Source organism: Athene cunicularia (assembly GCF_003259725.1).
Source record: "Athene cunicularia isolate RWA chromosome 11 unlocalized genomic scaffold, athCun1 chr11_part2, whole genome shotgun sequence".
Taxonomy (NCBI): Eukaryota; Metazoa; Chordata; class Aves; order Strigiformes; family Strigidae; genus Athene; species Athene cunicularia.
The window spans coordinates 1,065,023-1,087,668 of NW_020799114.1; the positions used below are offsets into that span (position 1 = coordinate 1,065,023).

Genomic DNA, 22,646 nt, shown 5'->3' on the forward strand with positions numbered 1-22,646 from the left:
TCATTTTAGAAACTATATCCTAAATCAAAATCACAGTAGCAGGTTTTTTTGAAAAAAAAAAAAAAAAGTTAAACTTATCTAAATTAGGGGAATGTCCACTGATAGAGCTGCCCAGACTCTTAGTGCCTCCAGTAAAAAAACCTGCCAGTTAAAAACACTTGATGGTTCATGCTTTTTTCTATCTTAAAAAAATACATAGGAAGTAACCACCCTGCCAGTAATTAAAAGTGATTAAAATAAAATGATTGCTGATTAAACATCCACTTTGAAACAGCAAGGCTGAAATTACTTCTTGAACTATTTTTATGTTAAAATAGCAGCAAAGAATTCAGCTTGAATAACTGCTGAAAGAGCAGACAGTGAAGAGGCAATTAATAACAAATCACGGACTTGCTACTTGAGCACAAAGCACCAACAGCTTCCTGCCAGAGGAGACGTTCAGCTAACAACTGTGTATGACGGGTTATTCCGATGATTTTCACACACACACGGAGTGCACGAGCAGCCACGGCGGGCTCGCTGTGCCCCCGGAGGCGCTGCCCTGCGAGCCACCGGGCACCACGTCCCCGCGGGGAGCACAGCCCAGGCTGCACGCGGGGGTTACACCTAACAGCCAGCTCAAGCAGCAGGGAAAAAAAAACCACAGACCACAAAACACCCAAGATACAGAAAACCCATCCCAGCAACGCAGCTCTACACTTCATCGTCACCTTCTACACTTAATTGCTGCTTTGGGGATATGATAGTAACCTCCCCTTTATAGTAACATCAGGAACTTTTATAGAGACTAATGTCTCAGTATCTTTTCTCACCCAAAACGGACTAGACGCGCTGCCACCGCCTCACCTCTGCGGGCAAACACTCCACCTGCTCGCAGCTTACAGCGTGTGCAGGCAGAGGAGCAAACACAGGGATTAAAAAAAGAAAAAAAAAATAGAGTAAGCTCCAATCATCAACTGCTTAAATCACAAGAGTAAATGTTCAGGACTCTGATAAAATACAGATGTGGCTCACACTGTTCTTGGGTCTTTCTGCCATGAATTCCTGCGGCCTGTCTTTAAGATCCTTCCTGGTTTATCCAACCTCTCTCTAGCCCCGGTCACAGCTGTCTGCAGGCAGCAGCTCAGGCACTAATCAACCGCTGAGCAATCTCTTCATTCATACGACAAATACTTTTTGTAACCAAATCACATGTTCAAAGTGTCGTACATTTAAACATTGACCTAAAATGAACAAGATAAATTCAATACAAGAAAAGAAAGGTGTTATCCCGAAGTGAAAAATGTGATAGCACAGCCCTTTTTTTCTTTTTTTAATATTTTTTGTTTTTACATATTTTTTTTCTCTTCTCTTCATAAGCGACCTAAAATACACACACAATTCAAACATACCCTTCCCCTGGAGCTGTAGCAGTCTTGGTATGAAGTTCTCTTTTTGGACACCCGTCTGGTTAAATGGAGGATTGGTCCCTGGTGACTTGGCACTGACCAACAGCACCTCAGGGTGAGGATACACCCCTTTGGAACAACGGGACGAACGGAAGCAGCACACGAGCGAATTTATCATTCCTGTAACTTCTTCTGTGTATGAAGGCCCCAGATGACACCCAACAGCTTGTTCTGGGACTGCCATCCTGCAGAGGCCGGCAGTTCACTTCCGAGAAACTGGCTGTCAGCTTCCACAGCCACATGGAAGGTGTTTCGGTCCACAATTCTCAGTCTTCTACAGAGCCTCATATAGCATTTAGTCAATGCTGCGAGATTGCTGTTCTCATGTCATGAACCATAACAAGTTTTTGTTAATATTTTGTCTTAGCAGGAAAAAAAAAAATAATTAAAAATCACAGAAAGAAAAAGTATGGTTCAGGGTTAAAGCAGCTCTGGACATTATGAAGCAGGGAATTCTTTTTATCATGATTAAAATTTTAAACATTTTAGCATAATCATAAATTAAGAGTTAAAACACAGAGGCGCTAGTAATAAAATATTAAATAGACAGTGATAGTGGATAAAAGCTGAATGGCTCATTCTGAATGAAACCCCATTATTTTATATATGCCTAAATGCCTACGGGTTTCCTTCACTAGATCGTATTGCTGAGTGACAGACACATCAAAACACACAGTGAAGCTTCTCATAGCCAGCTGGAACAATAAATTGCCTGATGGAATGGCGAGAGATGAACAAGTTATTTATGTTGCAAAAAGTACTTAAATACTCAATAAAGACATAACAAACCCCACCCCACCCCACTGTTATCAGACGCCACGTTGTGGTAGAACATCAGACAAACTCACAAATTTACCACAAAAATGTGTGGCAAAAAGAATATTTTATATATATGTATATATATAAATTTTTATATTTATGCCAATGTACTCACTCAGTACAAATAGCAAAATAGTATACCATTTCCTAAATACAAAATATAGCTTTCCAAAAAAATGAAACACACATTAGATATAAACCATCCAAAACTTGAACGATTGAAAACTGTATTCAAAATTAAATGACCCAGAGCAGGTCTCTTTCTGAAAAGTTCCCTTCATATCGGCAAGAAGCCTTACTACTGAAAACGTAATTCAATGCCTCTCAATGAGAGAGAGAAAGAGAGAGACAGAAAGAGAAAGTGAACGTTAGGACAGACTGACAAACAGGAAAATCCATTAAAACAAACAAAAACTCTACACGGCTCAACTAAGCACACACGTTAAGGGGAAAACACACAGTAAACAGACTAGAGTAACTTAAAAACCATTTACAGACTATTCTTTGTTATTTAAAATAACAAAAATGAAAAATGACATGATACCGACTACGCTCTACCAAGGCAGAATAGCCATACGGGACAGCTGTTTGGCTCTAACTGCAGCAACAGCTTTCTACGGGCAGAAGGAGAAGAAACAAATATCTGAATGAGGCTGTAGTGAGATATCACAAAACTGTCCGGAGAGTTGGAGCACCCAAAAAATTCACACGCCTCACGATACAACTGCATGGTCTGGAGTGGGTTGTTTTTACATTCTGTAACATCAGTCAATTTTTTTTTATTTTTTTTTTTTTTTTTTTAAACTCTAGAACTTAGACTTGGGGGACTGTTGGTAGAAAACAAACAAAAAAAAAAGATCACTTCGAAACTGCGATGAGCTCAATATGCTACAAAGATGCAACAGCTCAGGATGAAGTGAAATTTCCAAGAATGCTTAAAAATGATGTCATTTGCCCCCTACTTGGAGTAAAGTCAAGCTGAAGATTTACATCAGTAACAGCTGGGAAATCACTGGTTAAGGGGATTCCTGCATTTAGAGGGTGGTGGAGAAATTGCTTTCTCTCTCCTTAATCCTTGATTATTTGTCAAAGCTTCTACTGACTAAGCAATTTAATGCCACGGATTCCTAAAAGCTGCTTCTGATCTTTAAAGCCAGTAGGATATTTTTGTCTTTTTTAAAACCGGAATATGAAACTGAGGGAAGAGAGAAGGAAAACCATGAAAAGAACGGAAGGGAGAAGGCTGGTCTGAGAATGGCTAATGCAGCTTTACAGACTCCTAACCCATACAGTCAGAGACACAGAGGAGTTCCTTCCCCAGCCAGGCTTTTCAAGTGGAAGGTATTTTAGAGGATAAGATTTTAAGAGCAAAATTTCACTGAAAGTTCCCCTTCATTTCTGCATTTCGTTAGAGCCACCAAAGCCTTGCTCTATGTACAGTTACATGTAAGAGACATGGAAAACCGTTAAATCACATTCTCAGATGGGCAGCACCCACCCTGGCTATCTACAGCAGCACGCAAGTCTCTGCTTGTTTATTACAGTTATCAGTATTTTTCTTTGCCACCTACAGCAATTAACAAATCGCAGTATTGGCTCCCTCTCAGCCCTGGAACACGTGATCCCTTCACTCACTGACAGCCATGAGTCAGGGCTCATGCCACAAACATCTGATGTTTCTGCTTCACAAGCTTTTCTAGTCAAAAGAGGGGATGTGAAGGAGGAAGAGGAGGAAAAAGTAAACGTGGTAACATGTATTACCTTCTAACAACAATAACAACTGACCAGGTATGCTTTAAATTCAAAGAGCACCCCACTGTCGATGAGGTGGAGGAATCTGGTAACAGTACAATTCCATGCCCTAGTAAACCAAAGCATAGCTTTTCAGCATTATTGGCACTACAAATCCCAAATACTATGGTCATAGCCTTAGGTGCTAGACACTGCAATTGGCCACGTGTGTGCTCTTTAGAGAAGAGGGCCACTTTTTGACAGAAGCAATCAGTTCCACACAGCCTAATCCAGAGTCGGAAGGTCTGAGAGGATCTGGGAAATCATCACTTTTTTTCTTCACAGATTCTCTGCAGGAAAAAACAAGCAAGCAAAAAAAGTTAGGCGTAACTAAAGTCGTCCTCTTAGTTCTATGTAGCTCCTTCACCTTGAAGCGATCTTCACAAGCAGGCATGAAACTGTGAGTATCAGAATGCAGCACTCACAGAGCCCGATTACCTTGTTCCAGTCTGTCTTGTCTTTTATTAATTTTGGTTTTAAAGTTTGCAACTTCATATATAAAACAGTTTAGATTAGAAAACGAAGTGTAGCACTTAAGTGAAACTCCTGGGGGATTTAGGACGGCAACACAGTTAACTAGAGCCAAGTTACACACTGTGGACAATACAAGATTCCAGAGTCCTCCTGGCTCTTGGTCCTCATTTGTAGTCAAAGCCTCTTTCACCTCTCGGAAAAAGGCACCTTCTAAAAGCAAATGTTTCCTAGTAACAGCTGATGGCGTCAGCGCGTTTTTAACAAAGGCTCAGCATGTGGCACTCTCTCAATAGCCGCCATATTCTATCAAAACTTGTTTTTGCATTAGGTTATTGTAACCCAAGGGGCAACTTCAGAATAGGGCAGACTCGGGGTGTTATTTACTAAATGAGCCTATATTTTTTAACTACAGTCTTATTTTAGAATGCTTTTATCTGCCAAGCTGACAGTGATCTACTCCCCATCCTAATAAAGTACCAGACCAACAGCAGATGACAAAACGTGCAGCAGCTGAGCAGCAAGACCCAGTCTCAACCATTCCATACAAATTCTGGCCTCTGTTGTTAATAACTCTTCATCCTAACCACCGTATTATGTTCTTAATTCAGCACTACGGGTATTTTAGCTGACCTCTTAAAGTGTGGTGACACACTCTGAAGTAAAGCCTTTGTGAACAAAAGTATGCAGGAAAAACCCAGAAACCCAAAGACATCACTTACTTATCTAATTAAAAGGAGCCAGCCATATTGTTCCCCTGGTTTTGCAACGACACAAGCAAATCATCTATTTTCTCAATATTCTGATTGGCTGCCATAGCTGCAGGGAGCGGAGAAGTCTCCGATATCTGCTGGGAGAGGAGCGTTGGCACCGCTGCTTGCCCTTCGCCCTGGGGCTGGCCCGGCTGACTGATGGCCATCAGCTCCTCGGGCAGCGGAGCTGGTCCAGAAGTCAGCAGCTGGCCACAGTCTGTCAAACAGAAAGGGAAGAACAAAGGACCATTTAAATTCACACATGCAGTGAATTAGCCCACTTTACATACGTCCACACTGGCCATACAACGTGTAGGAAGTTACACACGCTTCTGCGCGCCAGCACCTCTGCTCGCTGCCCCGCAGGCAGGAGCAGAGCTCAGGATGGGTGCACCCAGGGAATCCACGAGCTGCACCACGACCCAGCACTGTCAGCACCCCGGAGGGCAGCACCTAGCTAGAAAAACAAAACACATAACCTAAGTGTGGAATACGCTCATCCTCTGCCTGCCTTAATCACAGAGGCGTCTTTCTCAGCTCAGCCGAGGTATCCACTGGCTCCTTCCATCAGTCAGCATTAGTGGAGCTGTCTTAAAAGGGCATAAGCTTTTTTATTTTTTTTTTTTTTAAACACATGCATACACATATTTGATATACTATTTGCATGTGTTGTTAATAATAGTTTAGATATATTTTATAGATACTTATTTCTGTATAGACACACACACAATCCTAAGGTGGTTTTGTCGCATGCTGGTCGCCTTACACTTCGGATTAACAGGTATTTAAGCTAAGAGTTCTCATGTAAAATCAGCAACATTCAGAGCAACACAATGAGTACGTATATTCTCAACTCAATGCGACATTGCTTATTCCAGAATTATTTTTTTCTTTTAAATATCTGAGAATTGAACAATCATTGTCTTGTGGACTCCAATGAGTAGCTCTTCTAAATTGTAAACTCAGAATCGGGCATCTATCACTTACTGTTCTGAATGCCAAACAGGAAGATTCCTGATGTCTGCTGAGATGAAGCAGGAGAATTCTGCAGCTGGTTGATGGCACCTCCTGCTGTGTTGTGAAATAGAGCAGCCTGTTGCTGTGGAGGCGAAGCTGTTCCTTGCATCCCTGCCATGCTGTTCTGAGAAGAGTACATAGGGGACTGCTGCAGCTCTTGCTGGCTCATACTGTTCTGCAAGGCAGACATGGAAGCTGAGGAGATGAAGAGGGTGACCTGTTGCTCCTGAGAACTCGGTGACCCTTGGACCAGCTGAATCTGGGGTGAGTTATGGAAGATGGCTGGCTGCTGCGCTTCGGCCTGGCTGGATCCCGGGTTCTGAAGAGAAGACACTGTGGTCTGACTCTGGAATTGCATGGGCTGCTGCTCCTGGTTCATGGATGCCATGTTAGTCTGTGGATGAAAAATGGACTGGCCTTGTTGCTCCTGGTTGGTGACTGGGTTTTGATTTGGATTGAAAATCATGTTCTGCTTCTGAGAGGCCATTGTACTCATTGCATTTTGATTACTGAACATCATGTTCTGCTGTTGCTGCTGCTGCTGCTCTTGCGATGGAGGACTGCTCTGAATAGCAACTATCGAGTGCTGCGGCTGGAAGATTGCTCCCTGCTGGTTCTGGGGAATTGAACTGGACTGGATGGAGCCTAACGACACTTGAGACTGAAACAAACCCTGCTGAGCAGGCTGAGTCTGGGGCTGTTCTTGGGGAAGCATGGAACTCTGGATATGAGAGATCTGCGTCTGCTGTTGGAAGGAAGTCTGCTGCTCGGTGTTTGTTGCTGTCTGAAGAGGAGAAATGGAATTGGGGCTTGTAAAGAACGACATCTGCTCTTCCTGGGTCGCAGCGTTGCTCATCGAACTCTGGGAGAGGAACATGTTGGCAGACTGCTGGTCTTGAGGAACCGAAGAGCTCTGCAACACGCCCATGGCGCTCTGCGAGTGGAACATCGGGGGCTGCAGCTGGTCTGAGGAATTAGTACTGCTCTGGTTGTGGACAATGGAATTTGGGCTGTGAAAAAGAGAGCCTTGTGTTTCCTGGGATATATTCTGAGTATCACCAATAGGGTTCTGAGAGTGAAAAAGCTGAGCTTGTGAATGTGGAGACTGCTGCATAAAGCTGCCCGACTGAATAGACATGATTTCTCCTCCTTGCTGGAACAGACCACCTCCTTGCTGCTGAGTTCCACTTGCCTGAACAGTCATCATGGTTTTAGTAGATGAAAAGAGATTAACTTGAGATTGACCTTCTCCACTATGCTGCATCTGGACCATGGTCTGAAATACAGTATTTTGCATCTGCTTACTCTGTCCTGAAGCCTCTTCTCCATCTGCAGAATTTGATGCCTGGAACATAGTAGGCCCGTTGTTGGAGACCTGCTGCTGAGCAGGAGGAGCAGTCTCACTTCCAGACACACCAGGAGATGAAGAGAATAACTCACACTGCATCTGCATGTCTTCGCTTGTGGATAACCCACTCATTATGTGAGAAGCCTGCTGGTAAACAGGGGACTGTTGGAGGGCTCCGTTCCCCGACGTTGTCGAAGAGAACAAATCAGACTGCATCTGCGTGGCAGCCTGGCAAATGTTCTGCTGGATGCCCATCACCATCGCTGCGGAGGTCTCCATCGCCGCCTGCTGCTGCTGCTGCTGCTGTTGCTGTTGATTGGACAAGGCGTTTTCAGGCTGGGAGTGAACAGTTTCAGCTCGTCCAGGCAAAAGGTTCTCTGGTCTGGAATGGACAGCCGTGTCTGATGAGGAGAATATCCCAGGATTTACACTGGTTTGTATCTGGCTAACTTGCTGAAAGATATCTGCATTTAGCTGATCTTGAACATCCTCGCTGCTGTCTGAACCAGAAAATAAAACAGAAGACAACTGCTGTTGAGCTTCCAATACCTGTTGCACCAAGTCAACATTTCTGTTGCTGCCAGTGGCAGTGTTTGTTGGAAAATTTCCAGCTTGCAGTTGCTGTATAGTGTTCTGTAACTGACTCACGCCGCTCGCTGAGGAGAAAATACTTGATGAAATCTGCTGCTGCAATGCCTGTGCTGGTTCTGCGAGTGTCGACTGCTGCTGTTGTGATGCATCAGCTAATTGTGACAAAGTGACGACTGTGCCATCTGACTGCAAGACCTCCCTGGTTTGGGAATCTCTTGACTGGAACTGTGCAGCTTGCTGCAATAATGCATCACTGTTCTGCAGCTGACCCGGAGTAGAGACTGATGAAAAGCTACCAGGCTGGGAAATGTCCTGCGTTTGGATAGTCGTTAGTGTCTCTGGATTATACACCTTCGGCTGTATTTGCTGCTGGTTTTCATTTTCAGAAGGTAAATGGGAAGCAGAAGTTGATATGCCGGACATGCTGTTTTCCAATGTTTGTTGAGTTGGTCCAACCACATTTGAAGCCTGTGAAGAGCAATACATTAAGCAATTTTTAAGCTTTCTCAGGTTATGCTTATAATGTTTCCACCAATCCACGACATTCAGGAAAGATCAGATGGAAGATCTGATGGCTACAGTTCTCTCCACACATAACAAGTGGCTATGGTGAAAATGCTACTTCAAGGAAGGAGTCGAGGTACAGCTGAATGAAAGCAATGCTAGGAAGCGATTAGAATCATATTCTTACAGTAATTTACTAGTTCTGTGCCACAAGACAAGAAGAAATCATCACAGTGTCACGAACCAATCAAGCTGTTTGAATGCAGGAACAAGGTAAGGTACTTGCAAAGGAAACTGTTATTTTAATCACTCTCTGTGATCCTGTGTTCTGCCCAGACCCATCTCAGACGTGACATTTTCCCTGTGTGTTCCTCTTCTCCATACTAGAACATGGACTGAGGGATACATGTAACTGAGACCATTAAAGCTACTGTCTTCAGATCACAACAAACTTACCTTGAAGACAGGGGGAGATCTTTTTTCTGCACTTACTTCCATTGGAGCCACATCTTCATTCTTAATCATACTGCTTGGCATGAGTGGAGTTATCAAGGCACTAGGAAGAATGTTCACCTTCTCCAGATTACAACCAGTGGCCTTCACTGCTGCAGCCACAGAGAAAAACAAAAGGAAGAAAAATATAAGGTTAACATTCACCATGCAAGGAGTGGGCTTCTAGTGGCAGCCTGCTTCCCATTTCATTTCTCAGCCCTGCTGTAAGAGCCCTCATCCTCGTCTAAGATGCTGATATGCTGAGAGACCATTGCAAGCACCTCAATACTTCAAATAGCCCCAGAAAACCTGAACCCTTTAACGGTTATTTTTAAGACTAACACCAACGTCATAGTTTCGTTTTTCTTGTTTTGTATCTTTCTAGGCCAGGACAGCTATCCACCAACTGCTTAAACTAAAAACGTTGAATGTTACTTTCTGTCTTTGGCAATAAATTCTCAGCCATCAGTATGGCAACAGTTGTCACTGTACCCACAGCCAAATAAACTCCTTCCTGCTCGTTAATTCTCAGGTTTGGGGTGGCTCCAGCAATCCAAGCCCCGTGACCTGACGTGCTGGGCAGTGCTGCTGGCAGCACAGGCAGTCTGAGTGAGACTCTTCCAAAAGTCGCCTGCGTCAGGACAGCTAGTCACACAGTGTATTTAAAGGCAGCAGGCAGCATTGTCCTATACCACAGTCACAGTTTGGAACCTTTCCTCTTCTGTGTGCTTAATCACGTTGTATTCATGAGAAACAATTAAAAAATGTATTTAACTAAAAAAAAAAAATCCCAGTGGTATACAGATTGTATTCTAGCGATGGTATGTTTCTTCACAGTGAAATATTTGGGTGGGAGAATGAAAAAAATGTACTGACATTAATAATGAAAAAGAAGCTTCAAAAGCAGAGAAAGTTGGTTTTGTCTTTAACCATGTTTTTGTAACACACTTAGTTTAGAACTTCTGAATAGTGACCATCTTATCAAGGCATACACACCCTCTTTCCCTTTTCTCCCAAAGCTGGAAACTGAAACCATCATTAACCACTTCAGAACAACGCTCCAGCACTACCCCAGTGTTAGAAGGCAAAGACCTGAACTACACGGCTGTGCAGACACCCCATCCTCCTCGGGTTTAACACAACAGCTTCAAATTACACTTTTGTTGTCCCGAAACCTAACTTGCCGTTGAAGTCCGTCAAATCTGCAGACACTTAAAATGTTACAGCTAAGAACCTGTAATGGCTCTGGGAAGCCACGTTTTGGTTTTTTACATATGCAGATGTTATCAAAATTATTTTAAGGACTATTCACAGATACCTGAGACAAAGATTCAAAGTGCCTGTGACAGGAAGAGCAAGGCTCAGTACCTAACTGGGCATGTCCCTGGCAGCAACAGCCCCTTAGCCTGGCAGGGCTGCTGGAAATGATGCCACTTAAGGAGTCAGGAATTCTAGGATTTTGCTCCCAGCGAAAGGAAACAGGAAGGAAGGAGCAACCCCCTGGATCCCCACCTGGCCTTGTCATTTCAGAACAGTGAGGAAGGACGGGCCAGGACATATGCAGAGACAAAGCACATAAACAAAATTGTCTGACCTCTGGTTCATGATCAGCCTAGAGCAGAAGAGGTACAGGAATGAACCGTCAGAAAGAGGTGGGTAGCAGAAAACCCACACACGAAAGTTAAGGTTTATTGCATAAATGAAACGGAGGACACGCAGCAATGGAAATAGCACACTGAGTTGTTACGAGCTGCTGCTCTCCTGAAGCAGCTGGCACCTGCCCTTGGTTAAGCCTCCACACTACATTAGATGGATGGCAGGCTTGCCCTATTAGTTATCATCTTCCTCATCATTTTAATCTTGCTACTAGAAGTCTTACCAGTCCTTTTACCGGCTTGTTTCATTGCCCTAAATATTTTTGCATATTTCTCCCCCAAATATTCTCTGCAGGTTTAAACTCATCGTATCTTGTATTATCCTCCCTCACAAGTTGTAAAATCAACCCGTAAATATATCCCCTGCCAAGACCAAGCTATTAACTTCAAACATGGGCTTCATGATTTTAACCTGAAGCCATGGATTCCTATCAGACTTGTGATCACACTGTTAATTTGCTTATCTTTCAACCTGCTTTCACCAGAGCAGGCTATGGAAATTTCCATTAACCTTTGTGCACTACCATAGTTTTAGCAGTCAACTAACAAACATTTCCTTCCTCTGCTTTATTTCAATATCGGAAGGATCAATTCACTTCACACTTAAAAACCAGGCAAACCTAAAACTTGGTCCCTCGGAACAAAATCACAAACTTCGCAACAACAGAACGGTCAGGGGAGAAAAAACACCTCACTGAAAGGAATAAGTTGAAATGGCCAGAATGAACATTCTTAACTGGAGCCACTGAGAGCAGTCTTACAGAGCCACCGGGCAGCTTCCGAAAAATACCACGTTGGCACGTTCGTGGTTTTCAGCACTTGGTTCTTCCCCACCACTACCTTTATATGTGGTTTTGCTTAACACCACGCCGTTTCTAAAACCTTTGTATTAACTGTAATCTTAGGCTTCTTTCTTTTTAGTTCTTCGCATTAACTGAAGATTAGACTGCAGGGCCTAAGCATGAAAACCAAATTTTTTTTTTTTTTTTTTTATACAAGGATTTTGTTTTATACCAGTTAAAATATACTTAAAAGGAATACTGTTATAAAGTAAAATACTCAGAATCAAAAAACAAACCTCATTGTAAGAATATGGCCAGATTTTATAAGCACAGACTTATCTTCACAGGACGTCTGATTCATTCCTCCAAATTCGGGTAGGAATTTGAGTTAAATTATTAACAACAATGATAAGAATCAATTTAGTACCTTTTATAGCCTCTTCAAAAGAACAATGTTGGGCTGGGCTGGAGATTTCCTTCTTCACATTAACATTCAGAGTACCAGCTGCTGAGACAAAACACATTGAGAACTTCCTTATGTTAAAACAACAAACAAGCAAAAAACCCAAAGCAAACCAAAACAGTTACTTATACCTTAAAGAAATTGAGGTTCTTTGAAACCCACACAAACTTTTGCACTGTGTATTGTAATATAGATAAATAAACAAACAAAAATACAGCATATGGTCAAACTTCAACTTTCCTCAGGATAAAGCTTGGTGCTGTTTTCTGATTGTATTTGGTGCACTATATGTAATGTGTCTACTTTTTCTCTGCTCAGCTTCACTTTGAACCTTTTGCTAGAAATAGATGCTGCTTTACAAGAACAGCTGCCTCCATGCAGCTGAAATTTGAGATACTTGCCACATAAATGAGAAAAGTCAAGCCTTTAGAGTTTATTATTTAGCAGAGCAAACCTCGCCAGCAAGAGGAGTTTGTAAAGATTCACGTTACTTAACATTTCTGTTATATGGACTAAATACTACACAATCAGAAACGAGATGCTGAGCAGGTGAAACGGCCCATTCCTTCCTCCAGTTTTTATTTTACATACATGTATCTGGAGTGTACGTAAATGGTTGCACATCATGTGATCTTCCAGCATTGGTCACCACGTATATTCCCACAGAAACAGCTGAGGTTATTTGCTGGTCGTGATATGGTGGCACCTTCACAATAAGGTGATTCTGCAGTGCAAAAATAATTAAAAAAACCCATCCCATTAGAAACTTTGTTGCTATTGACCTTAATTGTCTTGACGTCCATCAAAACAGAGAAAGAGACTGATAAAACACCGTAAGAACCAGAGGCATTGGGGGAAACGTGATCACGTTACGCTTTAACTGATAACTAGTGCTAGAAGGAAGAGTTGAATAATCTGCCTCTTCTGATGCTCAGTGGCCACTTACAGCTCAACTGGAAGGAGCAGAAAGGGAAGATGTATGAAGTGCAGGACTTCAAACACAAGCTCATGCCTAACATGCCTTACTGAACTGCAATCAGTTTGCCATCAGATTCTGCTGGACTGAGCCACGTCACCGTTCTGCTGAATCAGGCCTTTGTATTCCGTGTGAACAGATGGAGATGCAGTTTCATGTTACACTTAAGCAGATTTAACACTGAGCAGACATCAAAAAATAGGCCTGCAATCATTCACCAACAGGAACAGCACCGCGGGAGCCGGCTACCCCCAGCTGCCTGTCTATCCCCCCGGGAGTGAGAAATCCTTCTACCAGTGCCATCCAGATACTGCCTTCGGAGGTGGCAGCGAGGTGGCATTTCTCAGATGTCACATCGAATCAATTTCTCTGATTTCAGTCCAACAGTCCATAAAGACACTTACTCGTGTCAAAAAGAATAAACAAATGCTTTGCAAAATATTTCAGAGTGGACCAGAAGTTCAGCCAGGTGTGAAGCCTCTGGTGTACACACCATCTATTTCCACTCAGTAGTGATCTAACTGTCCTGAGGAAAGCTACTGGAAAAAGTGTATTAGGCCCTTCAGTTCCACTGCCTGCAAGGACAAAGGCGTCTCACCAGGTCTGTACAGCACGCTCCTACTGCGGTATCAAAGCTGTCAATTAGAGATGGAGCAATTATACCTGTTTCATTACTTACTTAAAGAAAAGGAATATTATTTCTAGAAATGCACAGGAAAAGGGAAAGGCTTATTCAGTTTTTCTTTGAAAACCAGTCTTTTTTATTTATTAAAATGTAACAGTAGTAATAATAATAATAATAGAGAAGTACCTGATGAAATAATTCCATGTCTATTTCAGCTTCTGCCTTCCAAGAATTCTCATCTAAATAAAAGTTAAAATGCATTGTTATTGCACATCCATGTAAAGCAATTTATTCTAGTGGCTTTGATTCTGCTTCTCAGTTTGCTCTCTACAACTAAAACTACCAGCCAATGCAAACCCAAACATCATGCTCTCTTCAGCACCCCAAGCCATTACTGCTTTCACACTAACCAGAAACATTCTCTTGAAAAATCACTTTTGTTCCCTTTAGAAAGTTCTTGCCAATCAGAAAAACTTCCTCTTCACCCTTCACTGAACAACTGTGCAGACTTTTCTTTAGGATCTCTGGAACTCCTGCGGGTTGAGCTGCAATTGAAAAACCACATAGTTCAAAATCAAGAAAACATCAACAGCCAAAACAAAAAGCTTTTACTCATTTATAAATTAAAACACAAAATAATTCCTGAGCTTCTCCCTTCACTGTATCATTCATGACAAAGCTTGTCAGAAGATAACTTTCTATTATTTCCTCACTAAATGTAATGATCTCATAAAAATCACTCTTTGCTAAGTGATCCGCTAATCATCTTTTCCCTTTTCTCCTGCATTTATTAAAACTTCAAAACAAAACTTTCTGTGTTTGAACTGAAACTCAGCAAGTGTTCAGGAGAGAAGAAAACTTGGTTCTTTAATTCCCTGACCCAGAGAACGATAAACAAAGGCACTGGCCCTTAGATACACCCAAAACAGACCTTCAAATTTATCCTTAAGCTCATCAACCTTTTATGAAGCTTATTTTCTTCTGCTATGCAAGAGGAAGTAGTAATGCCCATATTCCCCACTGGTTTTACACTTTTTTTTTAAGTGACATAGCTTTCTGCCTGGTGCAAGAACTAGCCCAGGGCTTTGGGCAACCTGGGCTAGCGGAAGGTGCCTCTGCCCATGGTGAGGGGTTGGGACTGGATGAGCTTTAAGATCCCTTCCAACCCCAACCAGTCTAGCATTCTATGACTTTCTAGGCCTACAGACTTCAGCTAACACAAATCCTTGCAAGAGTCACACCTCTGTAGTTGGGGATTACAGCAATTTGTATCCTATAAACGAGCAAGTAGAACACGGCTCACAGCTGCACACCCCTGGAAAGCTCTGCCGCCCCGTCAGGGACTCAGATGAGGAGTTATGTAACATTACAAATTGTCTTCGCTGCAAACTACTTCTGTGCTTCTTAAAGCATAAAACAAGACCACGTGTGTTAAATGAAAATGAGAAAAGAATTTAAACATAAACATTTTAAATTAATGCATTTTTGTTGCATTTAATAGGTTACAAAATAATAATTCCAGTTTCTAACAAAGGTTTTTCAACCACCTTTTCTATTCACCATAAAATCCTAGTGGCATAAGCTTGTGCTTTGCACCTGCGTGGCTCACTTTTAGCATTTAATAACTCCGGGCTTACTAGATAGAGGACCATACCTAGTGTAACACTCCCAATTATTTAATGACCTTTCTGAAAGGATTTTTCTACGACTGTTGCAGCAGGTTCCCAGGCAACCATTACACAGCTACTAAATATGCTCAAGGCACATGAACTTCTGAAAAGAGTAACGGGATTTTGGTTTGCTAACAAGTTAACAAAGCCTATTTAAAACGTAGACCTTAAATAAAGAGACTGCATCTACTTCATGTCTCTCCTACGGTTTCAGGAACATTACTGCCAGTTTGACAGAAATATCAGTTACAAACCACAACACAATCGGGCGCTGAGGAGGGAAGATGGAAGCTGTGTAAGAAGGTACGTTACACATCTGCAGTAAGATACAGCAAACAAACCTGATGTAACGTGCTCAAGGAGATGATTTACATAAACAAATAACTTAATAAACAACAGTTTCACGCCATACTGATTCAGCCAGCACACATGTACCGGCACTGTTTGGCTGGCTAAGGTCTACCACAACTCACTGTGACTTCGGAGGGAGTCAAGACAGCTGAAGCACAGAACCCCAGAAAGCAAGCCTGGAAAAAGCCTCTAGAATCCCCCTCTCAACCTTCGCATTATGAGCAGTTTTACCCACATCACTACTCAAAGACGCAAGTCTAACCAGAGTACTTTGTTTCTTTGGTTTAAGACTTCCAGCAATGGAGATGCTATAAAATTCCTGGGCAATCTCTTAACTACTTACACAGTTAGGAAGATTTTCTTATTGACTGACCAAAACTCAGCTTGCTAAAAATAAAAACTAAACCAATTCACTCCTTACTGTAATTTTTTTAGAACTTCAGAACTTCTATTTCCTTCTTCCATTTCTTCTAATGTCCCTTAGCATGTCCTCCTTCTCACACACTCTGCTTTTTACTCACTGCATGTATCTCAAAACATTGCTACTAATGCTACGGCTATAAATGGATGCAGTCAAGAGAGACTAAAGACTACAAGGAACCCTCATAAACCCACGCTGGAATGGCCTTACCAACAAGCTAAGTAGGAAGGTGCATCAAATCCAGCTTTTTTTGCTAAACAGACTATTTTAAATTTGGTCTCTAAAGCATCACAGACTCTCAGCTTCTACTTACAAACAGCAAGTTTCAGACTGTTGGGTGTTTACGAAAAGTCCAGGTGATTTCCATTCCCATTTCTGCTATGATTTAGATAATTGTATCTGATGTTAACAATACAAACAAAATGTACAGAGAAATAGCTTTTGGAGATTTTATAGAAAATGTTTTTTTCTTAAATCTGAAATTTATTATCAGATACTACTACTGACTGGAATAGAGCTACAGACACAACTGTATTTCTAGAAAATGTACTTATGTATTTTCCAACAACATAAATGCATAAATCCAAGAACTCTACCAGTTTTAAAAACACTGGAAAGGGAAAGATTTAGCAAAAAGTTGCAGACGGAGTCAAAAAAAAAGGGACAGCACCTCAAGCTGACCCTTCTGGAAGAGCACCCCAAGCATTCAATTACTGCCTAAAGCACAGAACGTGCCTGAAGAGGAGAGTCCTCCCCTGCACCAGCAGTGACACAGCGTTGGTCACCAGCCCTTCGGGGTTCCGCGGGCTCCTGCTGGCCCCGCGTCTCGCAAAGGGATTCTCTGGGGGATCGCCTGCTGCCTGCGGCACTGGAACCGCATGGTGGTATCGGATGTGGAAGCTCACGTGTTTCTAATTATCTCCTCTTCCAATCTGCTCTTTTGCTGGCAACAAAGCTGCAGTTTCTGATGAGTTGAATAGGAGCCCTGACACAATAAGTACTGACAGTGTTTAGAAAAAAAAAAAAAACCACACCAAAAACCAGTAACTTTTTATACAATGGAAAGAGCACAACACAAGCGCCCGGGAGTTGCGTAATCATACTCTGCTCCACGCGTGGAGGAAAAGGGCTCCTATCTTGTTCACCAAGAAGCATCAGTAACCCACCAACAGCTGCATTAAACACATTTCTCTATCTTTTCTCTCTGACAGACCAGCAGAATTCCCCGTAACGGTCACGGCAGCGGCCACGGGCACAGGCAGCCCCTGGGGTACTGCAGCCTGCCCCGGTTTCCTTTGCCCCGCGTTCCGGAGAACCTCCGCAGCTGATGCAGCACTTCAGGGCTACACAGAGCATCGCAGTGAAGAGCCCCAACAAGTTTCATTCTTGAACTGAACCAGAACAGACTCGGCCTCTGGCCCAACAAACTGCCACAACCGCAGAGAGCCACGTGTACTGACTATGGCTGAGGGGTGACCCATGAACGTGACAATACAGAAGAGATTAAAACCTGTGTCAAAAGTCATACAATAAGTCCAAAGCAATCATGACAAAAATTCTGACCCTTTAAAAGGCAAAAATTCATTTAATAAAAGTTATAACTACTTTTAAATACTAGTCAGCGATTTGACTAACACCCCACCCCAAATAAAAATCAATCCGCTTGAGCTCAGGCATAGCAATTCTGAAATAATCACAGATTAACACTGTTTTTTTCTTTTCCCCAAGGCATTTTATGGCAATCACACTGAAATCTAAAGTCTTCTAATACCAACTTTTTATTTTGATACTTACTGCACAAAATTGGGGAAGAGGGTGTCTGAAGAGTCAAAGTCGAACCATCTTTACGAGTGATGTTAACACGAAATACCAGCCTAGCACGTGTGCTTTTTTTCTTGGAACCAGCAATCCCTATCCTAGCTTCAACATCAGCATTTCTCAGCTTCAGTATTCCCACGCAATCAACCCTAACAACACAAAACAGTTGAGAGTTTAAGAGAGTGTAGTAAGTTCAGCCTCTTTAATAATCTTTTGACTAGTTACACAAGCACCAAAGTTTAAACTCTTCAAGTAATTACTGAACTACTGTATTTTTTTTTATTTACAAAAAATCTGTATATGACCTTTCTCATTATATAGCCCAGTTTTCAACTCATCCCTATATAATTGGCATCATGAATCATGGGAGGAAGGAATATGAAAGTAGTATAAATAAAACAGAAAATGCAGTGTGACAAATTCCAGTAAGCATCCAATTCATAATCACAGATCTTCGTTCTTCCATTCCTGGGGCTAGATCTGGGTTTGTAGGATCACTACTACAGAACATTCTGCATTCACTTAAAGCAGTAGTAGAAGAAAACTTACTGTAGTCATATTATTTTTTTATGCTCAGTGGAACTGGGAAGTGATAGATACGTCACACCATAACTGGTCCTACGGGAAATGTATACGGGGCCAGGGTGAGAGCGTGACGCAGCGCTAGCTTTCAGAAAGACACACTAGATCCAACATGATTTCAAGCAAAAAACACGCCAACAAAACCCAGACACAGCCTGATGAGTTAAGAATACTGTAAATTTACCAGAATCTTGGGCCCTACATCCGAGAAGTACAGGGACCATCTGATATCTAGTTTGAGAACCGATTTCTGTGCTGGGCTGGGGCCAACAAGCAGCAGCCAGGGAGCAGAGAGGGGGGCTGGAGCGTGATTCGGAAGGTGGCACCAGCATTACCACCAACAGAGAGGTGCTACAGCATCACTGAAATACTAGGCAGATTTATTTTGAGGCATCAAGACAGCTTTTGAGAAAACAGACTAGGCAAAACTTTCCTGCCTAGATAATTCCAAATTCACCTTTCTCGTATCTCCATTATTTATGTGGTTTTACTTGAGGACAATTATAAAATTACTCCCTAAGAGGCAGTTTCCAAACTTAGCATGGGAATATATTTTATGTTTTAAAAAAATCAAATTGATTCAGCCTATAGTAAACTGTATTATCCTGCTTAAGTGGGCACTTTTTTTAAAAAAAAAGCTACTCACGCAAGTGTCATGTTGTTGCTTGGGTCCAGTCCAACCTCAATGACAGTAGTCCCCTCTATATCCACCTCTTTACAGGGAGTCGTGTTTCTCCCAGTCACCCTGCAGGCCTGGTAGAACCCGTGTGGCTTCACTCGCCCCGAGTCGTTACCCACGAATACCTGCAGCACCACCGGCTCGTTGTGACCTTCCAGCTGAAACAGGGCAACACACATTAAATATTTCAACTGGCCTCTTAATTCAAACAGAACACATCTTATGTAGCTGAATTTGAAGTGAATCTGCTCCCAGTGTTGCTGGGACAATCATAAGGAAAGCAGGAATAAAAAAAATTTTCATCTAGTTTATAAAAACAAGGTTAATATTTTTTATTTTTTGTCATTTGTTCTTCCATTAAAAAGAAAAGTCAGTCATTTAATAAACAGGTGAAATTACTTTTTTCAAAAGTTATTATTAATATTTTGGTTTTAAACCAGCTTGAATCCTATCTATCTTCACACAGAATTATCCCAACTCTGACTTTCAGATCTCTTATCAGCCCTTACTCTCAGCCCAGCTGTGACTACTTCCCCATCTCTCCCCAGGACCCTCCTTCCCCACCAGCATCTCCATCCACCACTCGGCTGAGAAAGAACACTTGCTGTGGCCGGTCCCCGAGGTGACCAGCCTGTGTTGGTCAGGGCGCGCACGCCGATCCATCAATTCGCACACGACGCTCCTAGGAGGCCACCTTCACACCAACCTTTGTGAAACCAGATTAGAATTGTCGGACACGTGCAAAACCTCTGGGTGAGTCAGAGCAGGATGAAGGGGAAAGCAGAGGGAGGAATGGGATGAATGATTGTGTGGTCCAACCATGCAAGCCTAATTTTCCTTCAGACGCCCAAATAAAAATAAAAAATGACAACTTGACATCTCCTACTTAATGTTTATGAGCAGCTTTACGATTCACTAAAGCAAATGAAAGCAGGTCAGGCATACATCTCACGTAGTGATCCAGCAGTTCTGCAATCCAGTGTGCGAGGCATTATTATCCCAGAACCTGATAGTGAAAATGCATTCATTTTGTAACATCAGCACCCTGGCATGAAAGGGTTTGTATCCGTTTAATGCTTTTTTTTTTACTAGCAGAACCTCGCTGTGGTGCTACATACTAAAAATACTGACATAGAAGTGAAAGGAGTCTTGAAGCCAACTTGGACATTACGAAGTAACTTCTCTTATTCTTTTTAGGTAATAGATGAAAATGCTCCAAGTAAAAAGAAGCACGAGAACACTGCCAAATTCCCAGGCCAGAGATGGAAATTCTTCACCACAGGAGATTAAGTATATTTAATGTCTTTACTAAGCCACAATTGTTGCTAGAGCGTTTTTAGATGACGATATTGTTTTGTCCTAGGTCTGGAAGCCCATCCAATACTTGCAGAAAGAAGCTCAATCTTTATTAGTAAGGCGATGCAAATGAGAGCAGAAGCCTCCAGAGGATCTCTCAGGGGATTAGTCCCTGACACACTTAGAAAATTTAGTTCTGCAGTTCTTAGCAAGTTTGGAAAAAAAAAAAAAATTAAAAATCAGCAAATACTGCTAAAATCCTGGTATGCTCCTCACGTCCAAAAGCAGCAATGAGCTCACGGCAGGTGGGTGGGTTATGGCTGCGAGAGACGGGCAAAGCCACACTCCTGGAGGTGGCCTAGTACCAGCTCCCACGTGTGAACCACACTAACAGGTCGAGTTCACACCGAAGCGCTCAAAAGCCAAGAGAGCAGGGATAAACTAGAGACAGTGGAAGCGGCCAGCGAGAGGATTTCACCTCGCCGGGCGGCCCAAGGACGCGGGGGAAGGGCCCTCGGGTATCCTACCACCGAACCTTTTACCTGCGCGGGTCTCTGGGTGATGCCACCAAGGTCTCCCGGGCCAGAAACAGCATCAGCACCGCCAACCACTGCGGCTCGTCCTCCCCGGTGCGCTGCTTAGGAGGTACAAAAGGTGTGCAAGAGCATCCCTCACCACCTGGATGGAAGCTGCTCCAGCTCTGCCATGCTCTCGGCAAGAAAACTGAAAATCTGCCCCTGAGGGCTGCAACACCCCCACTGACACTGTGCCTTCAGGGCAGTCTGTCTTCGCCAGACAGCTCGCTGGGCTGAGGTTTGTTTACAGCACTTTAATGCTGGCTATTGATCGTAGACTCTCTAGTTCTCAGTCATCAAGTAACCTGGTTTTCTTCAAAGGGCCACAGAACCTGCTTCTCCTCCTCAGTCCGCTTGAAGTGATGCATCCGAACGGCTGCCTGTCCCAGGTGCTCCCAGAGAAGAGCAAGCGCCAGATCTCCACTGAACTAGCAACATTTTTACACTATTCCTCCTCATCTTTAAAACACCCCAGAAAACCCCAAAAGCCCTCTCATCCTTTACACATTTTTTCCCCTAGCTCAGAATTCTTCAAGATCCTCTGACTCATTCTGTCTGTCCAACCCTGGCAGGCTGTTATACGCAGGGTATGCACTGGTTTGCCTACTGGGAAAGCAAGCTTGAGCTTCCAGGAATTCAGTAACACAAGACTCTTCCAAACAGAATTTTCACTGATGGGTGCTGAAGGGTGGGAAAGGAACTGAAAGGAAATTCAGATGAACAAAGGCCCATTAAGAAAATTCACATAAATGAGCATAAATCACCACAGCAACAGGACTATATGAATGGATTCTTTTCTTATGAAACTTCACTGGATTTCTACATTCCTCAGGAGGACTGAGTGAAGTGCTGGGGATGTTTCTAACACTGTTGAACAGGACTTTAAAGATACTTCTACACTCTGCCAGCAGCAGTCAGCACAAATTTTAAGAGCTGAATCAAACATTTCTTTGTGGACCTGGTAAATTAGTTTGTATCAAGAACTGCTTTGCTGCTTTTTCAAAGTGGCATTACTAAGAAAAAGTACGAAAGGGCATGTCTTTTATCTTTCTTATTTGTATGATAACAAATACAGTCATCTACTCGCTCGACCTGCTGGCCACGCTCCTCCCAACCCAAGGGGGATGCCATTTGCCTTCCTTGCAGCGAGTGTGCAATGCTGGCTCGTACACAGTCCAGTGCCCACTCTCACATCCATACTGTGGTTGCTGCCACTTCTGAGATGATATTTGACATCAGCTCTTCTGTGCAAGTCAAGTTCAGCATTACTCCCGGTGAGCCTCTCCACCATTCCCCTCAGGAAACCTTCACAAGCAGTCCTAAAGTTCTTCAACTGCTTCCGCCAGGCTATGCAGCCACCCCTGCAGACGGAGAGATGGCTGAAACCTTTCAGGTGAGAGGTCTGTGAGCAGGAGACTCCTGTCAGTTATGATACCTACAGAAAGCGTCATCTCTTATCTTCTCAGTCACGGAGTCTGTAACAGATACCAAAACATTATCCCTGAGCTTTCTGCCTCCTC

At 42.8% G+C, this 22,646-nt stretch overlaps 1 protein-coding gene across 9 annotated transcripts in view; it reads right to left on the reverse strand.

Annotated features, from left to right (window-relative positions):
* Window positions 1-706: 706 nt before the first annotated feature.
* NFAT5 (nuclear factor of activated T cells 5) overlaps window positions 707-22,646 on the reverse strand; it is a 42,421-nt gene continuing 20,481 nt past the window's right edge. For 4 of the 9 annotated variants that reach the window (XM_026857077.1, XM_026857085.1, XM_026857086.1 and 1 more), the window contains 10 exons: window positions 19,223-19,413; window positions 17,971-18,143; window positions 14,145-14,279; window positions 13,921-13,973; window positions 12,725-12,857; window positions 12,098-12,178; window positions 9,198-9,346; window positions 6,269-8,705; window positions 5,252-5,498; window positions 707-4,348 (listed from right to left, as the gene is read on the reverse strand). In XM_026857077.1, coding sequence (XP_026712878.1) covers window positions 5,260-5,498; window positions 6,269-8,705; window positions 9,198-9,346; window positions 12,098-12,178; window positions 12,725-12,857; window positions 13,921-13,973; window positions 14,145-14,279; window positions 17,971-18,143; window positions 19,223-19,413 — 3,591 coding nt within the window. In that variant the 3' untranslated portion in view covers window positions 707-4,348; window positions 5,252-5,259. The remainder of the gene's footprint in view (window positions 4,349-5,251; window positions 5,499-6,268; window positions 8,706-9,197; window positions 9,347-12,097; window positions 12,179-12,724; window positions 12,858-13,920; window positions 13,974-14,144; window positions 14,280-17,970; window positions 18,144-19,222; window positions 19,414-22,646) is intronic. The other 5 variants (XM_026857081.1, XM_026857083.1, XM_026857078.1 and 2 more) reach the window with 5 other exon arrangements.